Source organism: Haemorhous mexicanus, chromosome 3 (assembly GCF_027477595.1).
Source record: "Haemorhous mexicanus isolate bHaeMex1 chromosome 3, bHaeMex1.pri, whole genome shotgun sequence".
NCBI classification, from domain to species: Eukaryota; Metazoa; Chordata; class Aves; order Passeriformes; family Fringillidae; genus Haemorhous; species Haemorhous mexicanus.
In genome coordinates this window covers 30,716,965-30,743,602 of record NC_082343.1, presented here as the reverse complement: position 1 = coordinate 30,743,602, position 26,638 = coordinate 30,716,965, and the positions used below count along the sequence as shown (strand labels likewise).

General features: G+C 39.8%; 1 protein-coding gene across 3 annotated transcripts in view; it reads left to right on the top strand.

The window, feature by feature from the left end:
- DAAM2 (dishevelled associated activator of morphogenesis 2) overlaps positions 1–26,638 on the top strand; it is a 203,861-nt gene that overhangs the window by 128,007 nt on the left and 49,216 nt on the right. For all 3 annotated transcript variants that reach the window (XM_059841244.1, XM_059841243.1, XM_059841245.1), the window contains 9 exons: positions 4,712–4,806; positions 11,078–11,411; positions 19,351–19,461; positions 20,532–20,635; positions 21,845–21,911; positions 22,808–22,925; positions 24,387–24,525; positions 25,958–26,016; positions 26,397–26,581. In XM_059841244.1, coding sequence (XP_059697227.1) covers positions 4,712–4,806; positions 11,078–11,411; positions 19,351–19,461; positions 20,532–20,635; positions 21,845–21,911; positions 22,808–22,925; positions 24,387–24,525; positions 25,958–26,016; positions 26,397–26,581 — 1,212 coding nt within the window. The remainder of the gene's footprint in view (positions 1–4,711; positions 4,807–11,077; positions 11,412–19,350; positions 19,462–20,531; positions 20,636–21,844; positions 21,912–22,807; positions 22,926–24,386; positions 24,526–25,957; positions 26,017–26,396; positions 26,582–26,638) is intronic.

The window sequence follows — 26,638 nt, the reverse complement described above, 5'->3', positions numbered from 1 at the left end:
GCATGCCTAGATGCCAATGCCTGAATGATTGATAACTTTTTATTTGGCTTCAAGACTCGTGAATCACTCTTATGCTTGAGGTGTTGAGAAGACACACTGGGGTTAAAACCCCTGCTTCTGATTTACAATTTGGTTCCTTCATTTTTCAGCAGGTGAAACCAAGTTGACTAGATTTTGCTGAAATTGTATCAGCGGAAAACTGGAGTAATCCAGCTAAGAACCAGCTCCAACGCAATGTTCTGTTCGTTATTATTTAGACCTCTGAGATTTCTAACTTTCAAACAGTTATTTTTGGGTCCCATATAATTCCAGTTCTAAATTTAGTGGTAGGTTTTTTAATTTTTTTTTTTTAACTGCTTCCAAGTGGAGTTGACTTTGAAGCTGTGAAAGAAAAACGTGTTTCATGTTGCTTCCTGACAATATCCAGTGTATTTCAATTTGTGTCTCTTGGGCACTATCAGGTATTTCAATATTTCAATTGGAAATATTGCAAGAAGTATTGGAGGTGAAGTGGTAGTAATAATCACAGAAGTGTTAGTTTAAAATATCTTAAATCCTGCTTTAAATGAAATTTTATCCTTGCATCTCCTGTGGATTTGTCACATAATAATCTTTTCATATTTGTTTTTCACATCCTTTTTTATGTCCTTTTGTTTAATTATGAAGTCCTTTTTTAATATATATTGGCTTGGCAAGTATGTTCCTCCTGCTCACTGAATGAGTGGAAATGGCACCTTTTTTGTGCTGTATCATTAGGTATGTTTCTGGGCTCCTGTGCTCAAGGATCACTTTCTCAGAAGCCCTGCTGTATCTGCCTGTCACAGATTATGTTTGAGAGCAATGTGGTGATTCCTGACATGTTTGACGTTCCCTACTTGTAACCTTAGACCACTATGTTAGGAAGCACTTTAGGTCACAAATTCCTCATCCAGTTCAAAAAAAACATGCATTATATGCATGGTTCTCTTCCCACAATTGTTTCTGTTGCTATGACTTCTCAGGTTTAGAGCAAATGTCTAAAACTGTGTCTCTTTACTAGTGTGCAATTCACAGCATGTGGAGGCACTGTCCCAGACTCCAGGTAGTCTGACTGGAAGGCAGTAGAACATTGGTACACTGTCTTCTGGACCAGTCATTAAGACAAAGGGACAGCTGCTAATCATGTTTAATTTAGAAAGTGAAGCCTCCAAATTTGTCTAGTCCCCTGATCTCTAAGTGCTATAAATGATACTGGGGATGGGGACAGGGTGCATGCCCACAATAGAAGACTGTTTCCATTATCAATGTCATTGTCATCTGCTGATTCATCAAAACACAGAGGTTTCTTTTCTTAAAAATAGAGCAGCTGCCCTGTTATTATAACATGTAAAGAAATGTCCCTGTGCTCCTCCTGCCCTCCTTGCCCCATGACACTACTTGGCAGCACAAATAAACGCAAATAAAAACTTGCACTTTCCTGGGGAGGAAAAATTTTGACAGGACTGTGTTTCTTTTATGATCTTGGCTGTGGATGCATTTTCACAGAAAGACTTTCAGGTACGCAGTACTTGAAAATTCAGCTTTTCTGGAGAGGTGGCTTGGTCATGATTGTGAGATGGGTCAAGATTAATAAATACAGCTGTAACCTGGACCTTTTCCTTGACTCAGAAAACATTTGTTTAAGGCAGAGCAGCTTCACAGGAGGTTAAAAATATATATATATTTCAGCAGAATTTTGCAGGTGGATGATAACTTTCTCCTCTAAGTTAGATGACATATATGTTACTTTAAACTTACCTGCATAAAAGTTCAGGTTTTTTAAAATTACATCTATTCATAGTTTATTATTTATAATTTTTTCAAATAAATTTAATCTAATAATAATTTATTCTATTAGTTCAGCCCTAATGTAGAGATGTGGTGCACCTTGAATTTCAACTGGCTATACTGAGAAGTCAGAACATCCAGGTTGCTTTTTTGCTCTTTATTCTTTTTGTTTCTTACCTGTTTCATTTCACATGTGTGAGGCTATGAAGTAAAATTAGGTCTGTTATACAGTGTATTGTTGATGCTGGTTTATGCCTTTTCTTTCTTTTTCTCTCTCTCTCTTTTCCCTACACTCTGTCATCATTGTCTTTGTATTTTCCTTCCCAGTAGTTTTGGGGAATGATTAGCCATTAGGATAAGGTGTGGAAAAAAAATCTGTGCTTTTAAAAAAACTAAAATATTTAATTTTAAGTGGAGCCAAAATTTCAAAATAATTTCTTATGCTACCCAAAGTTTTACATATAAAATTCCACACAAATTATTGCTTTCACAAATTCTTGAATTTTTTTAACTGGCAAATCAAGTAAATAGATGCTGTACTTTCCAAGGTGATACACTTGATCTGGAAAACTTCAAATATACTAAATATGCTTATAAAAAGGGCCCTATGTATACACTGTCTTTTAGGCACTATTTTCCTTCTCCTTCCTAGTATTTTGGTTAACTGGTGGTAGCTGTCTGCCTCCTGAGCCCAGCAGACATTAGTCCTCGAGTGCAGTTTGTTCTTCAGGAAATCAATTCATCAGTCAGCCACGTGAATAAAATCCAAACTCAAATAATGACAGTTTCCTCCCCTCTGTCTCCCAGGGACAGTTATGTTTTTTATAACTCTTGCTGAAAAAGCCATTTCACAATGCAAACCCAGTCTCTTTATCGAGGGCATGAGGATTTGAATTCCTGGCCATTCAAAAGAGTGAGAAATGAAGGGCTCTTGGCTGCCTGCAGCTTTAGAAAAGGGGTTTTCCATAATCACCCTCTGTTGTAAAGGCAGGATTATTTGTATTTGTTTCATTTGGAAATGGGCCTTTTTCACTCTGAAGGAAGTACTGTTGAGCACCCTCCTACCATCCATTTGCTTTCCCCCAAAGTTGCTCAGAGGAGAAATTAAGCCATTGGAGGAAGGGGAACTTTTCAAAGAAGCATTTACGGGCCAAAGGAAAGATGACCAGATGGGCTGTCACCCAAGAAAATACAAACCAAGCCCCAAATCACACCCGAGGACTTTGCCATCCATAATGCCTGTTCAGGATTTCTGTTTATTTTTTGAAGAGGGGGATCATATATGGCTTGGCTTAAGAATTTCAATTTATGTTTCTGGCTGTCGGGGGATGCTGGCAAAAGATAAAACATCATCAGCTCATTTTCCATCAGTAGCGCTCTGTCATTCCATTAGGGCAGGAAATAGCTCGCTCTGTGACTGAGTGAATTTGACTTTAGCATGGATCAGAGAGAGGACCCCTAGAGTTAAACACATCTCCCCATGCCAGCTGTTCAGCATAAGACAGCAACGGCGTGCAGCCAAATGACCACCCTCAGGATCCAACACGTGCTGGCATCACGTGACTTGCAAAAGCAGTGGGAGCCCTTCCAGGGGAAGTGAGGTGTTGGGCTGGTGAGAGGATGGAAAAGGGTAAAGGAGGTTCTGATGAGACAAAGGTTTTCTTTGGTGCTTGCTAAACAGTAAAACAAAGACTGAAATATTTTGCTGTGGTGAGCCATAATTGTAGCTACTCAGATTCCACCACAGAGAGGTACAATATCAGATAGATAATACTAGTTTAATTGGGTTATTCATTTGAGAAGGGGTTCAGAGCTGCTTTCCAGATACCACTGAGTGATATCCACAAGAAGGCCTGCCAAAAAGAGAGTTATTTATCCTCTCATTTTACAGCTTGAGCGACTAAGAAGACATAGCTATAGGCTAAGAATTTCCAGCATTAAGTCCTAACTTTTGAAAAAGACACACATGGGACTTGTGAGCCTGAGTGATGTATGCAAAGGGCAGTGCAGAGTCTTGCTTCACATGACAAGGTTGCAGTGGTGTTGAGTGCAGATCTGGAGGTCTAATTTTCCACTGATATACCACTTTTTAAAGGGCTTTATCTGACTTTGAGAACCACAATTTTTTGTGTGTATTCTACTCACTGTCTCTCACCTTAATTTACAGTCTCCCACAGCAACTTCAGTTCCAGTTGACTGCAAGCTCTAGTGTTTGTAAGCTGCATATGGGGGGGAGATCTAGGCTTTGTGTGTTTCACTTTACTTGTTAAAAATGGGGACGGAGATTTTTGTGATACTCCAGCTTTTTCCAGTAAATATTCCTAATTAATAAGGGCAAAGTGTATAGGGAACACCAGCATTCTAAAACAGGTGATATGCTTTGCATGGGGAAGAAAAGTCAAACATGTATATACAGAAAATGGAATTCAGGGTACTTGCAGGCTTTCTAGTAACTTGAAGAAGATTTTATGCTTTGAAACCTGACACATAAGTCTGGTTTGGGTTTTTTTTCCCCCTCCACCCCAAATCCCTCCAGTCGTGTCACTCTAATAAAAGATATTGCCTCTCCCTGCAAACTTTGCCTCACACATCCATAGATCTCCACAGCAGATTGCTGTTCCAAATTAGGTACAGTTTTCTGCGGGCATACTGGCAACTGTGATTTTTGGGGGGTAATCTGAGAACCCTAGTTTAGCCAGTGTGGCAAAGTGATATGCTGCTGCCAGTCCACATGAGCAGCCTCATCTGGATTCAGTTTTGTAGCTGAGGCACTGCTTTCCTAGTGAGAGGTCAGCAGGCACCTCTGCATGTGTTGATGGGATAGTTGTTTTTCATAATTCCTGGCCTGTCTCTTAGCTTCCACGCAGCTCAGGCTTTCCTAATTGCCACCTTCTTTTGTGAACAGATGCAGACTCTGTATGCTTTCGATGAAGAAGAAACAGAAATGAAAAATAAAATAGTTGAAGACTTGAAGACAGCTCTGCGGACGCAGCCCATGAGGTAATGCTGTTTGCCTTTCATCGCCATCCGCTGCCTCCCCACGGTCAGGTGTGACACTGCCAGCACTGGCAGGGACAGAAACCTCATTGTCCCACCTCACACAAGCCTCTCTGAGATTTCAGACAATCCTCAGAGAGCCCTACAGTCCCTGGCCTGAGCCTGCTTAGTTGGCAGGCTAACTAATTTCACACTAATGCTGAAACATGTAGTTTCAGGAAAAGAAAAGACAAAGTCTGCTGTGAAAAATCTGTGGCAGATATTTGCCAACACTGATAATGACCATGAAGATCAGATTTTAGTCTTCACAGCCCCCTGCACATCTCATGTAATTTGATTCACTTTGGGCAAAGTCTCAGCCTCTACTCTGAACTTTGAATTTAAGCTTCCCCTTATCTTTAGTAATGTGAACTGTTTAGTACAAAGCAGCTAATCCATCTGACATCACCTGGTTTGGCATTCTTCCCACTCTGTGTTGTAACTGTGGCACAGAAAAATGTAAAGAGACTTTATTGTGTACTGTCTTTGAAGGTAGGGTCATCTTTCTTTTTCTGGGAACAATAGCAAACTAACTAGCATAGAAACCTTTTCAGTTTAACACTTGGAAGAGCAGTGTGGAGAAACAACTTTAGTTGGTATGATTTCAGGAAACACTAAATCAAAAGAATTCTGAATGATTTTTGTATTGGCTGAATACTTTTGTGCCCACACCATGCTGAAGTCATAGTTTCAGAGAGCTTCAGTAATGCCTAACCAAATACAGTTCTTTTTTGGGGAGGGGATCCTAACCAAGCAAATGAAATAAATAAATAAAAAATCCAGAAAATAATCTCAAAGAATTTTCATTGCAGTTACTTTGACTTGAAGTGAAGATTTTTTTGGGACTTCTTGCAGAGCTAAGTGCTGATTGTGTTTCTTCTTTCATAATCTTTAAAAAATTGTCTGCAGCTTCTCTGGTTTTTACCTCCTGTTTATTTCCTGTTTTGATGGGCTTTAAGAGAGCACAAAATCATATTCTGGTGCTCTTCAAGCATAAAGATTTATCAGGCTTTGGTAATTTTACATGTGGGTAGAGCGAATGCTTTTAACGTGGAAGCAGAGAAGTTGTAGCCTAAACGGAGACCTAAGCCAAGAGTGACTGTTTGATGCTGTCTATCACTGTCCTAAAGCACAGAACACAGTAAAATGCAGCTGGACTCTCTGTTAAAATGGAAGCTGAGGCAACTGTCAAACTCCCCACTCTCTCCAGGCTTTTTAAACCAAAGTCCTGTGCAGCTGAGACTTGATATAGCAAAACTGTTACATAAATGTGGAGCTGGTTTGATGATAGCCCTGTGAAGGTGACAGCTTTCATTGAATGTAGCCACAGCAGCAAGGCCTCTTTGCTTTGTCTAGCTGAAACATTTTGGTGGCCACTGTTGGTTGTTCTGCTGTGTCATTTTGAATAGACAGCCCAAACTCCTTGTTGAGGACAAAGCAATAGAGAGGAAGAAAGAGCAACGAGCATTTGAGCAAATTCTTTTGCTCTCAAAGGCTTGCAGGATTTTTCTTCTCCAACCTGTGTTGCATCTGCTGGATCCGCTTGACAACAGCCTGTTGCTTCATCTGTTTGTAATAACCCTGACAAGCACAAGCGTCAGTAGAAGCATCTATAGGCTGCCCTATAAAGTCTTCTAAATTGCTGGCGATGGTTGTGGGGCTTTTTTAAAAAAAAAGCAGTTAAGCCAAGCCAAATTTTGAGTTAAGTCCTGTGTCTCAACTAATTTCCAGCGACTCAATTCGTTAGCTGCCAAATGGGCTGCATGCCAGTGCCTGATCAACAAGCCAATTTCTTCTTGATGGAAAGGTTGCAGTAGAGAGGCCCTCAGCTCCATCAAATCCCTCTCATAAGCAGTATGATACCTCAGCCTTCAAAATACTAGTCTTCCTAGTTTAATTTGGATATCAAATCCTGGGATTTTTGCCACTTCTATTCATCAGGCCTCTGAAGAAAATAGAGATCTAAATTCACACAGGATGGACTGTCTGGAATCCCTTTGTGATAGCAGGTTACACAGGGGCTCTGACAGCTTACCAATAGGCTCCTCTGCTTAAATTCTCTGATCCAGAGGGATCAAAAGAAGAAAAATACATGCGTTTGGCTCTCTGTTTTATTTTACTGTAAACTGTGTCTCTTCTAGTAGATAATGCAGAGTAGATAATGCAGTATTATCTTCTAGTAGATAATACTGAGCTCTGTCGCTATTCCAACACACCAGTTCTAATATTAAAAAGTAAAGCAGACCTATCCAAACTCAAGTTCTCATCCTCTTTGTAGAAAATGGGATAGGAATATCCCTGGGGCAGTTTAGGGTCCCCTTTGAGCAAGTGCACCTCGTTTGGTATCTAGGAATAATAAAGCCAGGTTATGCCTTAGTGCAGGGGAACGGTCCCAGACACAGAGAACACAAATGCTACATCTGCATCTTGCAAAGAAACACATTTTCTCTCAGGTTTGTAAAAACTCAGAACTATAAACAATTGTGATGACAAACTGTTGGACAGAAGCAGTGGGAGAAGAGCTTTACATTTGGTATTTTAGTGCCCCAAAATGGAGGCTCAGAAGCACAGCAAAAGCAAAAAACTTAAAAGGGACTTGGAAAAAATTGCTTTTTGGAGCCCTTGAAAAGTACCTTCTTCAGTCTGAGTCATCACTCATTCCTTTCACTGTCTGCATTTCTCCTTTTGTTTTATTCAGATTTACCTCCTGCTATTTTTTGTTAGATTTAGCAATATTGCATCCAGGTGCATAATGAAGAGGATCATTTATGCAACCAGCAAGCAAAATCCACGATGCTGAATTTTTCAACAGTTCAGTAGTTATCAGGATTATGTGTGCCCTCTGGTTCAAAAACTAATGCTGCAGGGAAGTGTAGCCTTGCCTGTTAACAGGGTGGGAACATCCTGCTCTCTGCATGCCCACAGCATATGATCTTTTTGTCTGTCCTGAGCTGGATCAAGTCTTACAGGGAAGCTGTACCCCCAGCACTTGGAATCCATCAGTGGGTCAGTTCCTCTTTGGGCATCACATCTGTATTTGGATGAAAGGTTTATTATTAGAGCTAGCTAACTCATTCTGATCAGCACTCTCTAAAACTTGAAAGGCAAAAAGATGCCCTGCCTTTTAAAGTGTGCTAAACTGGTCAAGTGAGAGTCTGAGGTGAGGTTAGGCTTTAATTTGCTTGTTTAGCACCTATTAAAACACACTCTGCTTTATTTACATTTCAGTATGTGAATGTGTTAGCCAGAATGCATTGGCAAACATGTTTAACTTTACACCTCCCAGTCTTGAACAAGACCTTACTTTGCAGCACAGAGGCTGGGTAGGACAGGAGTTAGTTACACTTGTGCTGTGTACTGTGTGCAAGAAGGTTCTTGACTTGTGTAAGCTGACTTTGCTTTTGCACATACACACAGATTCCTGCACAGAGGCAGACAGATGCACAAACACCAACAGTGTGAGGATTGTGGCACTCAGGCTGTCAGCTAAACTCCCACTTCTTTTTCTACCTTCAGACATGTACTCACACACCTCCCCACACCAAGCAAATCCTCATACTGAGAGTATCTGTTGGGCCAAGAACAGATTTGCCATCTCTTTACCTCCCCCAGTATGTTTTCTGCTTTTTCTGGAGAATAAGGAACTAAGTGTTTGGAAAAAGGAAGATGAAAATCATAATTTGATTCCTGCTTCTGATTGCAGCTGAAATAGAAGGGTACTTTCTTGCTGTTGAGTAACACGACTCACTGTTTGCTCTCTGGGCTGGGAATAGTACAGGAAAGTCCCAACATTGTTTTAAATTATGTCATTAATCAAGTTTTGTCACACACGCCGCTTTCCAGCGCAGGCCTTCTTTTTGCAATGACCTCATCCTAACAGTCCTAGAAAAATTGCGCTGCCAGTGAATTTAGTGAGAGTTTGTACTTAACTGGGACAATGTGACTTTTGTGCATTTACCTTTTTTTTTTTTTCCACATGGTCATCAGGGCGGGTGAAAATACATGAAAATTGTAGTGCCTTGCTTGTCTTGTCATAAGATTGTGTGTTCTATCCCAGAGCGCATTTAGGGGAGCCTTTGCTCTGCTGCTTCTTAGGATGTTTCCATCAGTATTGCTCTGTAACTAAAGAAGCATATTCATCTTAAGTCTTCCCTCAGCCCTGGAAGTTAAAAAACAGGGGAAAAATGGTGCCTTTCCCCCAACCCCCAAAAGACAGAGAGAACAGATAAAGTATAGAATGGAACTTTGAAGGTAAGGAGGGCAATTCAAAGTAGCCCCTCCATAGCAGAGACAACAGTAACTCCACTCTTTATAGGCCCAGGGAATTGATCAGAATTCATTTGCATCGTTGTTTAGTAACATGCTGAGTTTGTGCTTATTTTTTTTTTCCAAATAAATCCTTTGCAGCAACTCCTCTAGCTATGAATGCACTTGTTTGAGTCTTCTTTGTCAAGAAGGTAGTAGCTAATTGCAGAAACTTAATTAAATCTGACTCTTTCTTTAATCAGTTTGAATAAAAACTGCTTTGGCTGACTTCTTGGTGCACAATGTCCATGCTGCTCTCAAGCCTGGAGAGAGAGGGTCTTGTGCTCCTATGATTGTTAGGGTAGACAGAATGATGCATCCACAGAATGTGCAATCAGACCTTGCAAACTTGGCAAATTGTCTAAGCAGGGTTCACCTAAACCATGTTTTCATTTTTGGTGTGCACATGTTCTTGTGTGTACTCTTACTCTGACAGTCCCCTTGAAATTCAGTTTTGAACAAAACCCAAACATCAGACCAAAACTTTGTTGAATGCACCAGACTTTTCCATATTTTTTGGTCAAATTGCTGGCTCACATGAACTGAAAGTTGGCAAATCTGTCAGCATAGTGAGTGTAACTTTCAGGTAGGCTCTGAAAATTCCTTTGTGGTGTGGAGTTGTAACCACCAAAAGACCATACACGTGTCAAATCCATGTTATCTAGAGAAATATAAGTATGGCTTGGGTTTCTCTTGCTGGTACCGGGACATGAACGGAGACCAGTGAAATTTGGTCTTTCAGCATGGTGCTTCCATTATTACTGATTATAAGTAACAGCATCTCATGGACAGAAAAAGAAAGATGGTACACTAGGAAAGAAGAGGGACTGGGTGAAAGGGCAGTGATGCAGAATTTTGGTACTTTTAATTTGTTACACAGTTGGCAATTGTTGGCAACCTTTTCAATTGCTTGAAGTGTCTTTCTATATTATGCTGTTCAAAATGTGGCCATGGACAAGTCATTGCTGGTGTACATTTTTATAGACTGAAAATTCAAGTGTGATGCATGTAGTTTTGCATTCAGACATTCCAAAAAACTGTACCTACCTGAGCAACATGTCAGAGGAGGCAAACAATGCGATCTAGGGAGATTATTTGCAGCCCTTTCCATGTCTTTGAATCCCCATTTTTAATCCTGGGAACTTCAAACAAAACATTGCTAGAATGATTGGTTTGAACTAACTTATCTAATTCCATCCTTTTCTAGTGATTTGTCTAGAGGGCTGTTTGCATGGTCTAAATTGACCCATCTGGATTTTTTAACCCTGGTTTTCAACAAAAGCAGAGGAGCGTTGCCATTTACAGAAGAACATGCCCTTTTAAAATATAACATGTTCCTACACATATGTCACGGGATTGGAGTGTGAAGGCAGTATGGCTGATGGACAGAGTGGGAATGAGTTCCCCTTTGTCAGTGTGCCCAAATCCTGGAGGTGGAACCTATAAGCAGTATTGGCTGAAAGTTAGAGCTAAGCCTAAAAACGTTTTTCAAGGTAATCTGAACTCATAACTGCAAGTGTGGTGACAAGTGTGTGTGTTGGGTGTATTAGCACGTGTGTAAGATGGAACAATTCAAAAGAATCCCTTCAGCCTCGAAAATGCAGCAGCTGTTGAGGTGAACCACAGCAGTGTATGGTAGTAACTGCAACAAAGAGCACAGAGACCAAACAGAAGTGTAAGATGATAGCATATAATTACCCTGAAACTATGTAGCACACCATTATTAGGTGGAATGTTTTCTCTCTTGGTTTGTTTGCTTTATTTTTCTTAAATACCTGGGAATTGTTCTTTGAATTTAGGCTGAAAACTAGCCAGCTTTTAAGGATCTGGGGTTGAATAATATGGCGTCTCTAGGGAAAAGTGCTTTTGGTCTGCTTTCCTTGTTTTTCCTACTTGTTTTTTTTTGTTGTTGTTGTTTTTCTCTTTTCAGGTTTGTGACCAGGTTTATTGAGCTGGATGGCCTGAGCTGTTTGCTGAACTTCCTGAAGAGCATGGACTATGAGACCTCGGAGAGTCGCATCCACACATCCGTTATAGGGTGTATCAAGGCACTGATGAACAACTCCCAAGGACGGGCTCACGTCCTGGCCCATCCCGAAAGTATCAACATCATATCCCAGAGCTTACGGACTGAGAACATTAAGACCAAGATTGCTGTGCTGGAGATCCTAGGGGCTGTCTGCTTGGTACCAGATGGTCACAAAAAAGTCTTGCAAGCCATGCTTCACTACCAAGTCTATGCTGCAGAAAGGACAAGATTCCAGGTAAAAGGAGGATGCTTTGACAGCAATACCCAGAATGAGGAATCTCTGCCAGGAGTGATTTTTGAATGCATATATTGTAAACTTGCTAAGTAGTAAAAAGGCAACATTTATAATTTTGTTTTAGGGAGGGAAGTTTCTCCAATAGATTATTACTAAATGTGTACACTTGTATTTATACTTCTATTTCAAGTCATATTGCTTGTCATTAATGCTAACTTAAAATTCTGTATATTTTGCCTGAAAATGGAGGTTTGCTTTGCTAAATGAAAGCTGATTATCTGCTCATACTCTAGCTTGATGGCATTTCTAGGATGGTAATGATTTGTTCTGTCCTAGAAGATGAAGCCACAGAATTTCAGGACCCCCTGTCCTCATTTTAAATCCTTAATTTAGTAATGAAAGAATTGTGGATTAAATAATGGAGGTGAAGAATGTATAGTGGAGGCACTTCACTTGCCACTTAGCAATCAACTTGTGAATCGTCATCACTTTGCAATTGTTGGCTCAAATAACTCCCATTCAGAGCACAGGAGAGAAATGCACTCTCAGAGACCTTGAAGTAGGTCAGTGACAGGCTTTTGTTGTGGAAACTACTGGCTGCTACTAGAATGTTTCTCCTCCCAGTGAACTGAGCACCTTTACAAAAAGGTGGTGGAGAATCTGTTGTGGTGTGTGAAGATGTGACTCCTCAACTTTGGGATAACAGCCATTTACTGTTCTTCCTTAGACGAAATCATTAGAGTTGTGTTGTGCCAACAGGCACGGGATCCCAATGCCTGACAGTCTTATCTCTTACCTACTTCTCAGCCAATGGATTGTAGGCTAATAAAATAGTGAATGGGGAAACCGTCTGTGCTGATGGACAGTAGCTGCCAATGTTTGTGTTAGAACCAAATGCACTATGGATTTCACTGACTGTGACTCAGACCTGGGACAGGGATGCCGGGGATCTTGAATTAATATTAATCAGTATTTGGCATTGGCAGGTCCATCCCTCTATGGATGCTGCCTCATTTGCATTGCTTGGCTATTCAGACTTGATGTGTGTCTCCGATATGCAAGTGTGACACAAATAATGTATGGCTCCAGAAGTGGGGGCCTTTCAGCCTCAGTTGGAAGCTCTTGAGGCTACTTCATTAGAGAAAATCATAATTACAGTAAAACTTGGAATGTGAAGAGATTATAGCTGCACTATAAGAATGTGTCACCATTCTTTAGCACAGGAGGAGGATAGGAATGAGCAGTGCAGGTGCAGGAAGTAAGCCATGTATATGAGCTATGATGTGGAGATAATTGGGTACTGCCTATGGAGGAGAAGGAAAAAATTTAAAGTCAGTCAATTAGCTGAAATAAAGAAACCTTCCTGAATTAATATGACATTCTTTTGTACCTGGGAGACAGGTGGGGATAACTTGAGCTGCTCTAGAAAAAGCAGGAACTCATAAGCCTGACTACACTTGTGGCCCCGTGTTAACTTGCCCTTACTGGACCAATTGATTCCGCTTAATAAGCCCATATGGGACAGATGCTGAGTATTCTCTCTGTCTCTGTCTCTCTTTCTGAGTTGATTTAAAAGTTACTGAATAACTGAGGTAAGTCACTGCTGGGTAAAATGTGGTAGCTTTTGAGGAATCTGGTGGAATGATTTGCAGATGCTTACCAGTCTCTTAAACTCATGAAAAGTACTTTGCCTAAATGCTGTTCTTGTCAAAACACTTTTCCATTCAGGAAAAAATGAAAGATAAATGGATATTCTCTTTTATTTCTCAAGAAAAACAAAACAAAAAAAAAGAAGCCCCACCCAACCCCTGAAATGATTTAGCAGGAGGAATGTGTTCTTGTTTGCAATTACTAATACTTGTGTTTAGAGACTGAAATGAGATTTTCCACTATACTCAGCAATAGCTTGAGTTTAATTTTGAGGAGGTAAGTGTTCATCCAAAGACATTCCTTATCCATCTCCAGTTATTCTTCTAACAGAGAGACTGGGGATTTTTTAAGTCCTGAAGAAACAAATGTGGTCTTGTTGTCTTTCTTACGTTTTAGAGGAAGTTTCTCTGATACACTAGCTCTTAAAATTAAGAGTGCTCCATCTCTTTGCCTCTTGCCCTCCTGCACCTCTGTCCCAGAATAGTCTTGCAGCTTATTGTCAGAAAAGCATCCACTGGATCTTGAATATGGGAAGCCATTTTAAAAGAAGGATGAGCTGAAAATGCTTGTTCTTTACCTTTCCTGTAAGCTTCAAAGATATAGTGTCCAATGAAAGCCTTTTTCTATCCTCTTTTAATCCTAGCCCTGAATGTAATCTTTTTAACCCAGAGTTTGCAAGTATCTGAAGAGATTCTTTAGGTGTGAAACTGAGCCCTTTGGGGGCTGTGTTTCCTGCAGCTTGAGCATCTAGCAGCATCATTTGGTGTATTGAAGTGTCCAGAAAGTGTGGAGCTTGCAGCAAACTTTATACTTTGCAGCTTGACTTTGACCAGCCACACCTAAACACTGTTATGTTGAAAACTATCCACCACAAGTGGGGAATCTGGCAGAACCCACAAACAAGAATTCTTTCTGTGAAAGTAATAAAGCTGTGAACTAAACTGTAGGAACAGGAGAAACTATTCAGAGTAGAAATTTATTCCTTTGCCTCTACGGTCCATCATTGCAGACTGATTATAATTGGTGGGGGGAAGGAAACCTGGGAACTGTAAAGGCACTGCTCAATCTTTATATCCAGCTCTGCAAGGCAATGGCCAAATTAGAGACACAATGCATCAGAGGGAAGTAATCTCAAATTTTGGAAATCAACTCAGTTCTTGTGAAGTAAAAGTGCAGAGCTTTCTGGAAATTGTACTGAGCTCACTTTTATTGGAATGTCCAGCAAATTACTTACAGGTGATGCTGACCTCTGAAAAAATCAGTGCCAGTGTTGCTTTTACTTAAGTTGCCTTCCTGACAGCAGTGGTTGAAAATAATTGTCATCCCATTTAGCCATCTTACATCTTACTGTCAATTTATTCCTCCTCATCTGTGAAAGCTGGCACTTTGTGTACCATCTGTTTGGATTTATTTTCAACTCTTGCAGGTGGCAGTAAACCTAGGTGTCCCATTCTCCCTCGTGTCACTTGTGGTGACGAGCACTATGTCTGTTGGGGAATCAGGAGGTTAATGTAATTAACATTAGTACAGATCTACTTTTCCCCAAAACATTTCTTTTCCTTTTGAAGAGAAATATCATTGTGATGAAGAATAATTTGGGGTATATGCTTCTGCTTCCACTACTTTTTGTAAGAAGGAGGAAGAGAGGTTCAGAATGATTTACTGACAACTATCTAAAACTTGAGCTCCTGAATAACTTGCTGCTGACAACTTTAGATTGAAACAGTGATTATTTCCAGTGTGCACAAGTGTGGTGGAGTGTAGAGATCATGTATTTAACACAGCAGCATAAAACATGGTACATTTTGTTGAATGTGAGGAGTTATTGCCAGTCAGTGTTCTAAACACAACTCCTGATACCTGGCACAGCTGCCAAAAGTTGTCAGAAGACTCAGCAACTGGTGAATTAGTGGGGAAGGAAAGCTGTGACTTAAGGTATGGTTCTTAGTAAATTTACATTAACTCTGTCCTGCCATATCTTCTATTTCTTGAATAGAAAACTTATAGTTTTATGTTAGGTTATCTGAAGTCAAAATTCAAATGGAAGTGAAATTCCTGAGCATTAAAAATGTTTTTAGTCACAATTAACTTGACTAAATTGCACCAAATAATATCAACTGAAGACCATTAATCAAACAGTACTGAAGTGCTTGCTTTTGATGTCTTCTTTAAAAAAAAAAAAAATTATGATGTTAATGGAAAATACAAATAGAACTTATATGGATATGAAGGACTATTTCCTTATGAAAAAAATTCAGATTTTACTCTGAATTGAAACTGACACAAAATATTTTTTGTTTCTAAATTGCCAGCATTTCATTTACTGACTACAACTGTCAGTCCATAACTTCAGTCAGGATTCACTTTAAAGCCCTGGGGAGATCCTCCAGAACTTACTCTTTTTTGTTGAGGCTCCAGTCTTCACTCGATTGCCTTTTCATACTGCAACTTCCCCTGTGTCTTTGATATTCCAGGCGTTAATAAGTGTATCAGGATCATCTTTGTCTTGGCACTTGCAACAAGATTCTATACTTTGTGTCTCAATTGATACAGTCACTATACCTATTTTCTCACATTTGCCACATCTTCTTGCCTGAGCTTTTCGCTTTGCTTGCTTTAATTATTGACCCATCTTTCGTAAAGCTTTTCTGCCTGGAATGATTCTCACTTTAATGTCCAACAGAGCAGTCTGTAGTTCATCTTAAGATATTCTGTGAAAATTGTTCTCTTTAGAGTAATACTCTTTCTATACTCAAATAACACAGTTGTATTAGTGCATGCCTTCAATCTCCTTCCTGAGGCAATCTGGAAAACTCTGTCTTCATCCAGTTGTTTGAAACATGCTTCTTTGCCTACAAATCCTACTCTGCCCCTTAAAGAACAGAGATGAAAGAAAACACTTGAATTCCAAACAGTAAATCCTCAGAGCAGAAATGTGGAATTAGGAAGATGAGCCCTTGTTGTCCTCGCTGGGATTTTTTTCCATGTATTCAGTGTAATTCTGTCACTGGCTCACTGTGTAATCATAAAAACATTACTTTGTCTTTTTTTTTTTTATTCTTGTGAATATGGAGTTTTATAAAATGCTATAAAAACTGAGAAAGAAGAGTCTCTGATTTTGAATTATTGTGTTTATGACTGGTTTCCCTTGTGAAAGGGGCACATCCTTTCTCTCCCTAAAGCTGTTGCCTTTATGATTATTTTTATGCTTTCTGCTTCTCCTCCTTTTCTCTGTGTCATGACATTGTATCACATTGTACTTTTTAACATACCATATTTTGAGACAAAACTAACATTGCAAAGTCATATAGCTCTATTGGCTCAAAAAGTTTATCAGGATATTCTAGTGCTCTTCCAGCACAGCTTACTATTTAAAACACTCGTCTAGCTGTGGATCCCTGTGAGGAGATTTTCCTTTTAGTCTTGAGAGAACCTAAGTGTTCCATACTGTCTGAAAGAAGTTTCGCTTCCCAGTGGAAATATTAAATGGGCTGCTTTGGGGATAAAACTCTTGTTTTCCTCCTTAACACTGCTAGAAATTTTGAAGCTCGAGATGAATAAAGAAAGTTTGATTTTGTCAGTTGAAAAGGTGGAGGTCAGGAGCATTCCTTCCAGAACCCTCTTGCCTGATTTATATTAAACACTGTCAGTACAGACCATAATTTGTAAGGAGAAAGCTGATCAATTTGGAATTGTATTAGAGGCTCTAACAAGGAACAAATTAAAAGGCTGTATTCACCCTTGATTTCCTTCCTCCCTTTAGGGCTCAACCAAAGCCTTTTGAGGTTTGCTGCAGATTGAATGAAACACTATTGGGTGTCAGTGATGAGGAATAATGGGATTAAGCAAGGAAAGTTTTGCTTAAATAGTAGGAAAAGCCATTATAACCATAAGATCAATTGGGCCACAGAACTGGCTGCCAAGAGGTGTGGTGAAATCTTTTTCACAGGAAATGTTCAAGTGAAGATTTGAACCTCAGCCATTTGCAAAGAGTTGGAGATATTGGAGTTTGGCCACAGTATGTGGGTGTAGACTCTGATTTTTAGGAATTGCAAGAACTTACAGTGTTTCCTTCTCAAGCTGAACAATTACATGAAGATGTGCTGCTCTTCAACTGGATTAGTGCAACACGGAGTTTTGGGGTTTCTTGCCCTGAATTTGGTTTGCCTCCCATTGCATTCTGCTCCTTGTTCAGTTTTCTGAAATGGGGGATAGAAAACTTTCGTTTGCATCCTTCAACCTGTCTGGATGCTGTACCTGATATTTTCCATAGATTCCATCATGCTCTTACAAGTCTGTGAGAAAGTATGATAGGAATGAAGCCTCTGAAGAAAACCAGCAAAAGCATCCTTGGTTTTGCTGTTTCTGTAGTGATGGCTAATTCAATTATTCCAAGAAGGCACATGTGTTTTGAATTTCAGCGTCAAATCTGGCAGTAACAGAATAAAATTCTCTCATTTATTTCACTTCTGTTTGTTTGTCAAGTTGAACAGTTGGTTTTGTTGGTGAATTTAAAGACTTCTCAGATAGTTTCTGATTGTCGCTGTTAGAGATGGGATGGTGGATTGAGCTGACCACCAGTCTGGCTCAGTAGAGCATTTCATGTGCTTTTATGTAAGACTCGTTCCCATTTCTAGCAAAATATTATTTGGTCATAACACAGTTACTGAGGTGTTGGACAAGATTGAAACTCAAATGCCTGGAGTAGGGAAAGTTGAAAATTCCAGATGGGAAATTCAGTAGCAGCAAGAGAAAGGAGTTTATGAAATTGAGCTTGTTTGATAATGAACATACCATGCTCAGATGTGAAAACAGCTGTCAGTAGCAGTGTATGATAGGTCAAAATATTTTTGCACAAAAATAAGCATGAAGGCAGGAGGTTATTCTTTCCCCTGAAGAATGTACAGGAGGATATTCCTCCTGTTTCTTGAGACATATCTCTGTGGCTTTCTACAGGAAAACAAGATAGACCTATGGTGACTAGTAGAGGAAAGATTTTGCCATGAGTGAACACTTTCAGTGACCAGGACAAAAGACTGACTAGAGGAAAATGAACTTCCTTACTCAGCATCACAGCTTCAAAATGTTATTCAGATGGTCTGCTGAGCCAAACACAGAAAAGTTATTTTTGTCTTTGTTATCCCTTTATGGTCAAAACTTCTTAGGGAATCAAAAAAGAAAGAATTCTCTCTTTTTTAGTGTGATAGCAAAACAAATATATGAGTGTGAGGCATTTATTATTTATGCTGGAGTGAGACTCATACAGCTGAACTCACAGATCTCAAGTGGAATTTGTTACTCTTTCAGTAAGGAAAATCATCCTTGGATTTATGAACTGATCAGAGAAGATCCTGAAGAGAATATTCATGGTGATCAGCAGAAAGCTGAAAGTAGAGTTGCTTTCATGGCTAATCAGTTTCTGCATATAACCTCTTTGGTAAATATTCAAGTGGAATTAATCCTGAATAAGGCAAAGGCCACCAGTGTTACTTTTTCTCCTTTGTCTCTTCCTATTCACAAGATTATGGTAAAATATCAGTATGTATGCAGAAATTAGACCAAAAGCATTCTTGTGTTGAACACTCCCTGTGGGTTGGTTAACAGGAGGATGTGCAGCCTTCAGGGAGAACTTCCAGCAGCCTTTCAATAAACAGAGCTTATAAGAAAGATAGAGAAAGGCATTTTACTAGGGCCTGTGGTGACAGGACAAGGGTTAAAGGGTTTAAACTATAAGAGGCTAGACACTGAATGGGTAAAAGGAGGAGAGTTTTTTTATGATGAGGGTCAAAAGGCACTGGAACAAGTTGGCCAAAGAAGCTGTAGATGGCTCATCCCTGGAAGTGTTCAAGGCCAGGCGGGATGGGGCTTTGAGGAGAAGCCCAGGTCTGGCAGAAAGATGTTCCTGCCTGCGGCAGGGGGGTCAGGACTAGATCTTTAAAGGCCATTTTTAACCCAAACCATTCCATGAATCTGTAACGTGGAAACAGGAGCTTAACTGCACAGTGGAGATGTGTAATTCAACTTTGAGCTTTGGAGCTGTATGCACAGGGGATATTCCTGTTATTTGAAAATCCCGAAAAGGAGCTTACCAAGAGGTAATAATTGTCTGCTTCATGTTAAAGGGTTGTAAGTGAAGGAGCAAGGATATAATCTTTCAAGGTTCAGGCATAGGCTTTATTCCTTAAAAGAGAGCTTCTCTTTGCAATTATCTCCCCTGTATACAGAAGTGCAATCTATCCTGCAAGAAATTAGCTTGTGTCCTCTAACCCAGCTTGCTGTTCTGTTTCAGTCATTGTTAAATGAGCTGGACCGAAGCATGGGGCGATACCGAGATGAAGTAAACCTCAAAACAGCCATCATGTCCTTTATCAATGCTGTTCTGAATGCAGGTGCTGGTGAGGTGAGTCACTGCCCTGGAAATTCTTTTTGAAATGTTATGTTTAAATTAGTTCATCTTGGAAATAGCTAGTAGATTAAGTCACAAATCTTGTGGTAGTGAGTGGATATATTTTGTGGAAAATAATGCTTAATTGTTAAGATCAGTCTTATAATGTCTTCCATATTATTTCATTTTGAGCTTCTTCAGTATTACATCGACTACTTACACTGAAGTGATTACTTTGGGTTGTTTATTGGTTGGTTGGTTTTTGCTGTTTTGGTTGTATAGGGTTTTTTTGTTTGTTTTAAGAACTGCAAAGCATTTACCTTTTTATTTCATCCCTTTTAGAAAATATTTTGGTTTACCTTCAGAAATGTTTTGAAATGTTAAGTTGTTTTGACTCAAAGCCAAAGTCAAAGCCTTTTAATTTTAAAATATCAAAGGGAAACATTTCAGAAAAAAATCCCAGTTGTTTTACTTTTATTAACAAGACTTCTTTTTGAATCTAAAGGATAGTTTAAACCAATTTCTTTAATTCAAAGTGTTACTTTTGTGACATTGGCTTTTTTTTTTTACTTTTTGTTGGTTAACCCACAAAAGACAACGAGCTCATGAGAGCTGTCTGGCAATGTATTTGTCTCTATCTCTGGGAATCCTGTAACATCCCACTGAATAGATGTCAGAAGGTTTGTCAGAGAGTGTGACTTTATGTGCATGGTTTTATGACAAATAAACAGAAAAAAATAGGAGGAAGACTGCAATGCTGTTCAACTGTAACCAGGAGGGGAACCTCTAATGGACTAGCAGGAAAAATGCCAGTAGCTTCTGTTCCTTATGGAACAACATGAAGTGTACTGTCCTTATGACTGCATATGCAAAATTCATAGTACACAAATATACTTCTAAGTGAAATGGAGATAAAGGCATTAATTCCTTTTTTACTTACTTTACTGGAATTATTAATCCTGTGAATTTGGTATCAAGATAGAGAATATTTAAAAGGGGAGGACTGAAGTTTTAAGCAAATGTTTTTAAAATGTGATTGACAGATTTTGAAAACAAATAACTTGGTTTTCCCTCATTTTTTTTAGGACAATTTGGAGTTCCGATTGCATCTCCGATATGAGTTCTTAATGCTGGGAATTCAACCCGTCATTGACAAGCTCAGAGGACACGAGAATGCCACACTGGACAGGTGAGACTTGTTTTCTGAGAACAGCTACTGATGAACAGAAAGATTTCTTAGAAACTCTTCTCTATTTGAGACAGCTGATTCTGTCTTTTCTTGAAACTGACTCCATATAAAAACAAAAAGAAAATTTAAAAAAATATATTTATCCTAAAATTAACATCAGCAGATGAAGTATGAAACATACATACTAAGTTGGCAGAGGCTGTGGCAAAGGAGTTCCTCAATTGCTTTTTTTCTCAGCAGGGGGTGGCAGTCAGAATGAGAAAAACAAAAAAATATTCTAATTGTTTTCTCTTGAAGCAAAACTGGAACAAAAGCCTGTCCTGGTAGGAGGCAGGGAAGCCAGTAGTTCATTGACTTCATTGTCACTGATTATGTGTGGTCTAAGTGCAGGTTTTGAGTTTCTAAGTTGTATGACTACAGTTTGCTGCAGAGCTGGAACCAGGAATGATGCTTTTGATCTACAACATTATAAGCAAGAATAAGAAAATCTGTCCCATAGATGATCTGTATTCCTTTGGACAGTAACCAGGAGTGTTTAGGAGGGACTTAGTTGGATTTTACAAGTTAGGAGAATAACATAGGTTTGAGAGGATCTCAGATGCCTGGATTACAAAGACTCTTGTACCAGATCTGTACAGGGGAATGTGCCACAGCCTTTCTCCACATCACCTGCTGTGCTCCATTCTCTGTGTAAGAAAAGTCCAGATGGTCAAATGTGTCACTCACCAGGTCACCCAGATCCAGACAGTCATGCTGCTGTGCTTGTCAATAGGCAAATCTAGAGGCTGTTGAGAACTGATCCACTGAATGCATTTCTGCTTCACTGTTTAAAAGAAACAACTTGTAATGATCCAATACCTGAATAGCAAGTATGGTGTGGACTTCTTAGAACTGTATCATCACTGCAGGCATTGCATTTATCAAAAAAAGAATATGCCTTTCCTATTTTATGTTTATCTTTTGCACCTTACCTCAACACCTTGTTACAGAGTAGGAGAGTGTGTGCACCTCTGCCAGCCTTCTCTTTGGGGTATCATTGACTCCCTTGCCTTGCATACCTGTGACAGCCCTTCATGTAATTAAGGTTTGCCAATTTCCACATGTTCTAGCTGAACTGAGGTTTAGCTGCTTCTCTAGTGACACACTTAGTTTAAGTCTGAATCATGCCGTGAACATTGGCAGATGTTTTGTTATTCTGTTTCCTCTTAGACATTTAGATTTCTTTGAGATGGTCAGAAATGAAGATGATCTGGAGCTTGCCAAGCGGTTTGACCTGGTAAGTTTTTTTTTGTAGTACATGAACTAGCCAAAGCAGAACTTGCATCCATTTGGGATGCTTCTTGCACCTTTCCTTTGTGCTCCCTAAAACTAATGTTTGACTTCAATGCTGAGAGTGGTTGATGCTCTTTTTTTCACTGTTTCTCATTTAGCAAGCAGGAGATTTGCACTGTGTGAGCAATGGTCACACAAAGTGCTTCTGATGAGTATCTTTGATAAAAACTTCTTTCTTTTGTTTGCCTGAACATTCAGGAGTGAAGGAGGTTCTCAACTATGCTCTCAGGTTCTCAGTCCTGATGATCTGGGACGCCTTCTAGCTTCAGACATCCCCTTTGCAGGACTGTGGGTGAAGTTTGGGCTGTTTTCTGATATTCTTCCAAGATTATGTGTAACTCTGCTGACAACTGTTGCCTCAGAGCCTGTGAACAGGATCAGTATTTTAGAATATGTGGATTTTAAAGAATAACATAGAGACAACCTCTAGCATCAATAAAAAGCTGTAGGGTCCTGAATGGTTTAGTCCCCTCTTTCTTTGTGAGCAGCTCTTGCTGCACATACAGATACAGAACAAGACTCTGTCTTCCTTAGCTTCTACTATTTGTGCCTCCAGTTTCTAGGACCCAAATGTTTTGCTTGCTCCAGAACAGTTCTTGGTGGCTTTGCATGGCTCCCACCTTTCTAGCCTTTTACTTTGGGGATCTTTTCCATACTGGATAGGGATGACAATGGTGGTGTCAAAGACCCTTGTGCCTGTTCCTGGAAGCTGCAGCTGGACCTGGCAGGAGACTTTGCAGAGGTCCACTTGCTGGACATTTGCCTGTCTTTGTATTGATTGGCTCTCTCCCAGTTAATCAGGCTTTTTCTGTGGATTGTTTTTCTCTTCTTTCTCTTCAGATCCACATTGATACAAAAAGTGCCTCTCAGATGTTTGAGTTGATCAAGAAGAGATTGAAGCATACAGATGCCTATCCCTATTTGTTATCCATCCTCCAGCACTGCTTGCAGATGCCGTGTGAGTATGTTTACACATTTCCAGAGCAAGGGGTATTGGAGAGCTGGGTGAAACTCTGGTGTTCACAGATACCAGGGCACACACTGCCATTGTCTCCTGTTCAGAACTTGGCTGTGGCTAATGAACTTGGTATCTTACACTGCAAAATTTTTGTTGCAATGCTTAGGGCAGCGGTTTGACCTCTCTGCACTTGTAAATAAAATTGAGTAGCTGAGACATTCCAGTTAGTCACTGACAGAGCTTTTAATGATTTTAAATCAGAAGTTTTAAAAAAGAGTCCTTGTGCTATAGATGAGGGAATTCCCAGAAAGAGATAGCATTTGGAATATTAAAAAAAGACACTGAGGATTTTTTTCTGGATAAACAGTACAGTACTGAAAGCTGTTCTGCCACTGGGAAATTCCACAGTAAATCTTCAGGCAGTGCATCAACGGAGAGCTCCCAAACACTAAGTGAAAAATAATACTGGAATTTGCTTCCAAAGGAAGCGATAAGAATCTTCTTATTAACTGCAATAAAATAATTCAGTTATGCATCCAGAGTGTAACAGCAGGATCACTAAAGAACTGCCTGCCTTGATCCTGTTCAGTGTGAGGTGCTGGTCTTCCATGATTTTCGTCTGTATTTGAGCAGTCAAACTGAGAAGGGAGCATGAGGGAGATGTACTGGGGTGTGCTTTTCAGCAAGTAATGTGATGTGTGTTATGTTCTCAGGCTCTCATTAGATTCAAGTACAGCGATGCACAAATTTGAGTGGAACATTGTCTCAGTGGCCTCTTTGATATTACTCTTTAGAAGAGAGCTTGAGCTTTATGTGCTGACTGGGATTTTTGGTGGCAGAAAGACTAAATCCTCTTAGGCCAGGGCAGGATTGTACTGGAGCAGTTTTAAAGAGACTAAAGGTCTAGGTTATGTAACTTAGAGAGTTGAGGTGGACTTAATGTTTCTCTGGCTCTTCTGTTTGGATATCCATGGGATCAGTCCCTTTGGTTAAAATTCTGTTCTTTATCTCTGCACTTTCCAGTCATGTTTGTATGAATTTTTCATGCCAGTTGAGTTTCACTGACCTGCAGATAACCAAGCATGCAGATAGAACATCTCATTGTTTCTACAGTGACCTCAACATCAAGCCCCAGAAAACGCTGAGTGTTAGTTATCACAAGGAATCCTTTTTATAGAAGTTTAGTGTGCAACTTATAGCTAACCTGTCAGAAGGGTTCCATAGCCTGAATGTGCTCATCAGGCACAAAGTTGCCTGTGCCTGTTAGGAGCTGTCCCAGTATGCCAGGTGTTTGTAAATAATCTGCCAGCAACTGTTCAGAGTTAGTCTTTGTGTTCTGTAATTCATTGCACACAGGACTGAGATGAAAGGTGGGGAGGAAAGAATGCCAGTTTGTTGGCAGGTCTGGGCACTTTGGCATGGAATTGGAAGATCTCACGGGTTGGTCTTTTTTCAATACAGATAAGAGGAATGGAGGAAACTTCCAGCAATGGCAGCTGTTGGACAGAATACTCCAACAAATTGTTCTTCAGGATGAACGAGGAGATGATCCAGATACAGCTCCATTGGAAAACTTCAATGTCAAAAATATCATTAAAATGTAAGCTGCTTTATTATTGTTTATTTCTGTTATGCAGGCAATAAGGATATGATCGGTATGCGGGTGCTTAAGAAACAAAATATCATATGTGAGGACTTTCTTATTTCAACTTATAGCTTCTCATTGTCTTGTTAAGTAGTTAAGTCTTCTAAGTAATTTCCTTCTAATGACATCTTAGCTTGGCAGTATTTCCCTGCAAAGTCCTTGTATTTGACTTCTAGTAACTGTTACTCTGGTTAGAAGAGCAGAAAAAATGCTCATTATTTTATAACAAGGCTTCCCCGTGTGCCTTTTTTAATTCAGGATGCTCTTGAAAGCTTTCCTTGATATTAAAAAGTAAAAATAATATCATAGTCTCTATGCAGATCCCATTCCTACTAATGAGCACATGGTTTAGAAAGATTGCAAACAGGGGAAAGCAGTCCCCGCTTGGCACACAAAACCTCTTACCTCTTCATAAAATGTCTGTTTGCTCTCACCCACAGACTTGGTTGAGGGCATTACCATTATTTTTTCCCATAGGATGCATCATTTGAGAAGTCTAGCTACATGAGCTGGCTCTCTTCTCAACTTCCCTGTTCTCAGTCCTTTTTTAGCCAAACTTTTGGATTCTTCATTTCATCCAACTGCCTCTGCAGGTAATTCATGGCCCATTACCCTTCTGAATTATCCACTGAAAAGAACATTTTTAGAACATAAGTCCTATATGAAACCAAAATCTCCTGTGCTAAAAATTTTACAGTTCCTTTTGTTATAGGTGTGAGCCAAAATCAAAACTGATTTCTTGTCATGGAAAAATACAGTGGTGTTGGATACCAGACTTCATTGTAGATTTCATGCCTGATCTTCCCTTTCTGCTTTCATAGCTACTTCTCATTCTGCATATCTCATCAATCCCCAGCATGCCCTGCATATTTTCTGTCAGTAATAGGAAATAGTTGTGCCTGTACGAGATATGAGAATTGCCTTGTTACTGATGTATTACCCAATAGAGAAGTGTTCTTCCTCCTTGTAAGAAAGAAAAAATAGAACCACAGGGATTAGAAAAAAAACAATGGCAATCTGGTTTTATATTAAGGATTGTGTAATTTGTAACCCATAGCAGCTGTGATTATTTTAGTGATGACTTCTCTCTATCAAAATAAGTAGACTTGGCACTTTGAGGGCATTACCTGAAGACAAGAATGTATCAGGAATTTCTTCCACAGCCATTCCTTTATCCCTTTTTATGACACTGAGTAAAAAGGCATCCTTTTCCTATTAGCTGTAGTCTAGGGAGCAGAATCTGGATCCAGAAGGACCACTGGCGGGATCCTGTATAAACTTGTACACTTACCAAGTTACCTTTTGCTGATCACTACACATAATGGCCACTTGGCTTTCAACCTGGGTAGCTCAGGAAAAGTTTAAATGATCTCATTTCATGTTTCAGGCTGGTGAATGAAAATGAGGTCAAGCAGTGGAGGGATCAGGCAGAGAAGTTCCGGAAAGGTGAGTTCATCCTCTTTGCTTGCATAGGCAGAAGCTGATCCCAATTCATTCACAGAGCAGTGAGCAGCAGAGCTGGGCACAACTTTTCCTTTTGCAGACATTTTGTGTCATGGTGAATGGTTTATGTGTTTCACAGGATGGGGGCTCCTTCAGTCCTCACATGAAGTGATTTTACAGTCTAAATGAAACTTAGGCATTGCTGTCTTGATCACTGAAGGTCATTGTCAAGACAGTCAGACTCTATTTTCTTTTTCTTGCTCTCATTATACATCCTTGCTTGAGCTGACAGAAGTGCCAGCTTTATTTCAGCATAACCTACATCTCCCCAGGGACTGTTCATGAGCTTTGTTTCATCAGTCCCACTTGCGTGTTCCCCCTAGACCATGCAGAGCTGATGAGCAGGCTAGAGAAGAAGGAGCGGGAATGTGAAACAAAGACCCAGGAGAAGGATGAAATGATGAAGACACTGAACAAAATGAAGGACAAGCTGCAGAAGGAATCCTTGGAGCTGCGCCAGACCCGAGACCAGATGAATGATCTGGTGGCTCAACTTAATGAGTTCTCGGTATGAGACTGGGAGTCTTCCCCATCCTTGTTTAAAGGCTGCTAACTAGTGAATGAT